This window comes from Cariama cristata, unplaced genomic scaffold, assembly GCF_000690535.1.
Source record: "Cariama cristata isolate BGI_N322 unplaced genomic scaffold, ASM69053v1 scaffold31848, whole genome shotgun sequence".
Classification (NCBI taxonomy): Eukaryota; Metazoa; Chordata; class Aves; order Cariamiformes; family Cariamidae; genus Cariama; species Cariama cristata.
Window position 1 is genome coordinate 1 of NW_009631119.1, and position 4,703 is coordinate 4,703.

The 4,703-nt window shown below is 38.5% G+C and overlaps 1 protein-coding gene across 2 annotated transcripts in view; it reads left to right on the forward strand.

The window, feature by feature from the left end:
- The first annotated feature begins 1,033 nt into the window (after window positions 1-1,033).
- Window positions 1,034-4,703, forward strand: part of TFDP2 (transcription factor Dp-2 (E2F dimerization partner 2)) — a 20,321-nt gene continuing 16,651 nt past the window's right edge. For both annotated transcript variants that reach the window (XM_009705839.1, XM_009705840.1), the window contains exons 1-2: window positions 1,034-1,149; window positions 3,331-3,378. In XM_009705839.1, the coding sequence (XP_009704141.1) occupies window positions 1,103-1,149; window positions 3,331-3,378 (95 nt within the window). In that variant the 5' untranslated portion in view covers window positions 1,034-1,102. The remainder of the gene's footprint in view (window positions 1,150-3,330; window positions 3,379-4,703) is intronic.

Sequence of the window (4,703 nt, forward strand, 5' to 3'; positions counted from 1 at the left end):
CTGGGAAACACCCGCCGCGCTTTTGCCACCGCCGTTTATTGCAGTGGTTGGCACGAGAAAATTGTGAAGAGATCGGACATGAAATACTCTTTTATGACACATTCGACCTGTGATTTACAAGACAGTAGAGCGCCGTGAAACCTCAGAGAGGGTGGAATGTGGTGAAATGCATTTCGGTATGCAAAATATTTCAGAGCTTTTCTCTCTGGCATGTGTCCGCCATATGCTGGCAGGACCATATGCTTACTGCAAATAAAGGTTATTTATAGTGTTGTAAGAAATTGATATAAAAAGTTAGTGGATTGGATTGATGTTTAATTGAAATATTGCGTTACTGATTCTCACTTACATACTGGTGTTACGCCAGTGCTGAACTTAAGCAAGGTTTAAAAAACGAATCATTCTATCACAAAATGTTTCTGATTTGAAGCCAGTGTAGCAGGAAGTTGATGAAAGTTGATTTCACCAGGTTTGAATAAATGTAAATTCTATCTACACTGTACAGACTTTACATTTAATTCCATAGGTACAGTGTTGTATTTCTTAGTTTGCTGGAATGCTTCCAGATGTCGTGAATGCTAGAAACTGTAGGGAATACTTTGCCTGCAGCTCAGATTGTCTTTGGTACCAAAGACAGACAATTACAAGAGACAAATCCATTGGAAAGGAGGCTTTATTGATTACAGTGATCAAGAAATTGCCTAGATGTACTCTCGAACAACTAGATGTGCATACGTACAGATTCTATCCGCCATACTTAGTAATTATTTCTACTTGTCTAGTTCTTGTCCATATGAATAATACAGTAATATGGTACAACTAGTAGAAAACTTAACAGTGTTGTAATTACTTTAATGTATGAAGATCTTCTGATGACATCTCTTCTGCATATTTTGACTGCAGCTTGGATCTGGTATGGAATTACTTTTTTTTTTTTTCTTCTTAGTACCATGCTGAGTATGAATTCTGGGCTGTAGTAACTTCTGTTTTCTTAAGAGAGCTGGTTTTTTATTTCTAAATTTCATAGATCATAAGCACATCACAAAGACTGACCAATTCAGGGAGCGTTCTGATTGGGAGTCCGTATAACCCAGCTCCAACAATGGTCACACAGACACACATAACAGAAGCTTCTGGCTGGGTCCCAGGGTAAGACTTTTGAGGATCTGTTCTGATCTTTTCCTTTATTTATACTGTTGTATATATATGTTGGCTTACGGCTTCTAGTTCTTGCACAACTAAAAGAAGTATGCGCTTCAGGCTATTACACACTTTTGATGTCTGGACCATGTGAACATGGACGTACAAGCACCGGTCGCTTCACCACCTGTTTTAATTTTGTTTTATGGTAACATCTGTTTCTTTGTGAAAATGGAAAGTCCCAAATTCATGAGTCCTGTTAAAACAAGCCTTTTTTTTTTTTTAATAAATTCATGATATAGCCAAGTAGCTTTGCTATTGAGCATTACCAGCGGGTGCCAATGGCAGGAGAGACTGTCAAAAACGCTTCCAGAGGCATTTAAGAATAAACTCTAATGGAAGATTTCCAATGTAATCAATGTATTTTCATTACTATTTTACATTAGCAACAAGTTTTCATGGGGTTCTGAGGTACTCCAGAGTGACATGACTATCTTTATCTCTTCTAAGGAAATCTGGTCTTTACAGTATTTGTTTGTTTGGTTTTTTAATACCCATACTGCTAAGCTTATCTGTCTTGGGACAGATGTAGTGCTTTACCTCTGAAAATTAAGAAGTAATTTATTTCTGCATCTCAGTTAATTTTTCTAATCAGTGATGAATGTCAGTAGTACCTTTCCAGCTTGAGAGGTGGGAAAATGAAGCATCTAGGAAATGACAGAAATGAAAATGTCATGTTTGTACCTTGACTTTCTTCATTCTATGCTGTAAGCAAAAGCTGTCATAGGCTTGTACTTCCCAGTTGCTATATTGCCACCATAGAGCCAATAAACTGCATGCCCAGCTGAGCAGTTTTTAAGCTTGATTTTTTTGCTGAGTATGAAACACCTTTTCAATCCACTTAGTTCTGATTTTATTTGAAAAAAGGAGTTGTCAAAGATCACTTTGTTTCTGCAACTGTTGTGAAATATGGAGGCCAGGCAGAAATTCTTTTAGTAGGCAGAGGAGGGAAAAGCTATAGTGACTGTTCACAGCTTGCTAAACCAAAGAATCAACACCCATTAGCTTTCTTGACATTCATCCAAATCGAGTGACAGAGATTCCCCAAGAGAAGCCTAGTTGCAGTGCATCAACCACCACCACCGAAGAGAAGCACCATCCTTCTGTTTGTATACGGTCAAAATCTAGACACAGTATTTCCAATGAGCCTAACTACTGTTTTACCCATAAAAAGGAGCAAGATGTTCTCCAGACTGGCCAATCAATACTGATCCCTGCAGAAGTCCATATGATAGGTCGTATTTTCATCTGAAGAAGAGAGGTGAGGAAGGGTCTGTGGTATTGCCGAACCAAAGCAGTGAGCCCTTGCTGAAGACAGTTCCAGAGGATTGCAAGTCCAAACTCCTTGCTTTTGCCTGTTGTTTACTCCTCTTGACAGATTCCAAATTGTTTCCAAAACCAAGTAAGACAAGAGCACGCGCATACTCATTCTGCAGGCTCCATACAACCTCCAGCAGCCTGACTTACAGACCAGGGGTCAGCTCTCCATTCACTGCCGTTCCAGGTCCCTGCTGTCCAAGGAAGGGCTGCAGCCCCCCAGCCCAGCTGCGTGCACCCCCCAGGCGTGCAGTGTGCGGGGTTAAGCACCATGGACAGGGACTGCTACAGACAAAAATCCCACGGTTGCTGCAGAGGAAGAGATCTGCGGATGGGTTCTGGATCGCACAACCAAATATATGCAGGCTTTCACAGCACAGATCTTCAAATCTATAAATGTCCTGAAAATACAGGGTATATCTTTTGCACTGTTTAAAGGCATTTTTCTTCCACATGGAGGAATTTTAAATAGGAATTTTCAAAGAAGCCCAGCTTCTCCTTTTTGATGGGATTTGGTTCTCTAGGTCACATCATCACTTCCTGTAGTTCCAGATGAAGCAAATTCCCTAAAACCATACAGGCAAAGCATGGTAAAGTTGGGAATAGAACTTGTCTTGGCAGTGAGCTCAGACAACTTCCAAAGTCCTAACCACCTTCCCACAAAGTTTGTCAAGCTCAGTGTGTGTTGTTTTCTCCTTTCAGTAAACATGTAATAGCAAACATTAGTACCCAACTAGGCCCAAAATACATTGATTTTATTGGTCTAAATATATAATGTTATTTTCATCTTAAGTTTGAATTGTCTTTTCTTAGGGACAGAAAGCGGACTCGAGAATTTATAGAATCAGATTTTTCAGAAAGGTGAGCATGACTGAGCATATATTTTATGTACATGGTAATACCTGTTTTACTTCTTCACATCTGCCCTTCAGAGATGGGTGTCCAGTTCCCACTTTCAGCAGTTTTCACTCCTCCATGTAAAAGCTATGCTGTATGTTATTCTTTGTAGTTGTAACTCATTACTCTTTGCTTTATCACTTCTTGATAAATACATTTGCTGTTACAGGTGATACTGGGAGTTGTGAAAAACAAATACATCTTCAGAAACAGGATTGTTCTAGTTTTCAGTGTGACAAATATTTGTAAACAGATGATCTTTTCCTTTGCTTCTGAAACTTCTTTGAATGCATTCAAGGTGGTTTTATTTGTTTACCTATCAGGGGTTATGCAAATTGAATATCTGCATATTGGTTAGGAGTGGTGGTTTTGTTTGGTTGTTTGTTTTTTTTAAATCTTCTGGTGTTCCTTTCCACTCTTCCCTTTCTTCTGTCCTTCTTTCCAGTGTTCCATTTTTCTTAAATACATTCAAAATTTTGAAAAGCATTCTTGTATTTTAATGTTTTCATTAGCTGGTTACTGTTGACAGAACTGGGCCCTTTTCTGTAAAATAACAGATCTCCCTGAAACATATTATCAAACTAACTTGAAAAACTGTAATAAAAAAAAAACAAACAAACAAAACAACACAGCGGAGTCTTTTAAAAGCTTCTGTTGAAATATGCATCCAAATCTAGCTTATGTGATAAAAACCAATTGCTCCTGTTTTTTCCATTACCATTATCCAAGCTCTTGCTTTTAGGGAGGAAAAAAGTGAATGGAAAATAACCCTGACAGTTGCCAGTCATTACTGTGGCAGCATAAAAACCAGTGAGTACGTGCTTACTCTCCACAGAAGAGATTCTTGTATCTCAGTCTTAACTATGATGGCACAGATGTATTAAATTTGGTCATTAGGAGAATTAAGGTATCTTTTGCTGTATTGTAAATAGGGATGTCTGAGCCTTTCTCTTTTAAGCACAAACATGAGAGTTCCCTGTAAATCTGGCTTCCAGGCACATAAACACCCTGTGAGGTTTTCCCCCTTGCTGGTTGATCTTTTGTGAAACTACCTGAAGATTAATTACAAATCCAGTTTTTAAAACATTTACCCAGCAGCATGTGTTCAAATACTATCAATGTTCAAATATTATCAATGTAGAAATCACCGAGAAAGGGGAAAGGGTTCCACTGTACTTTTTGGGCAACTTGTAAGAAACAAGAAACTGGTCCAAAAAGCAGAACAGTTTTATTTTTCATTCAGGCCATTTTCATAACAGGTCGTTTTCATAATGTCATGAGTCCTGATT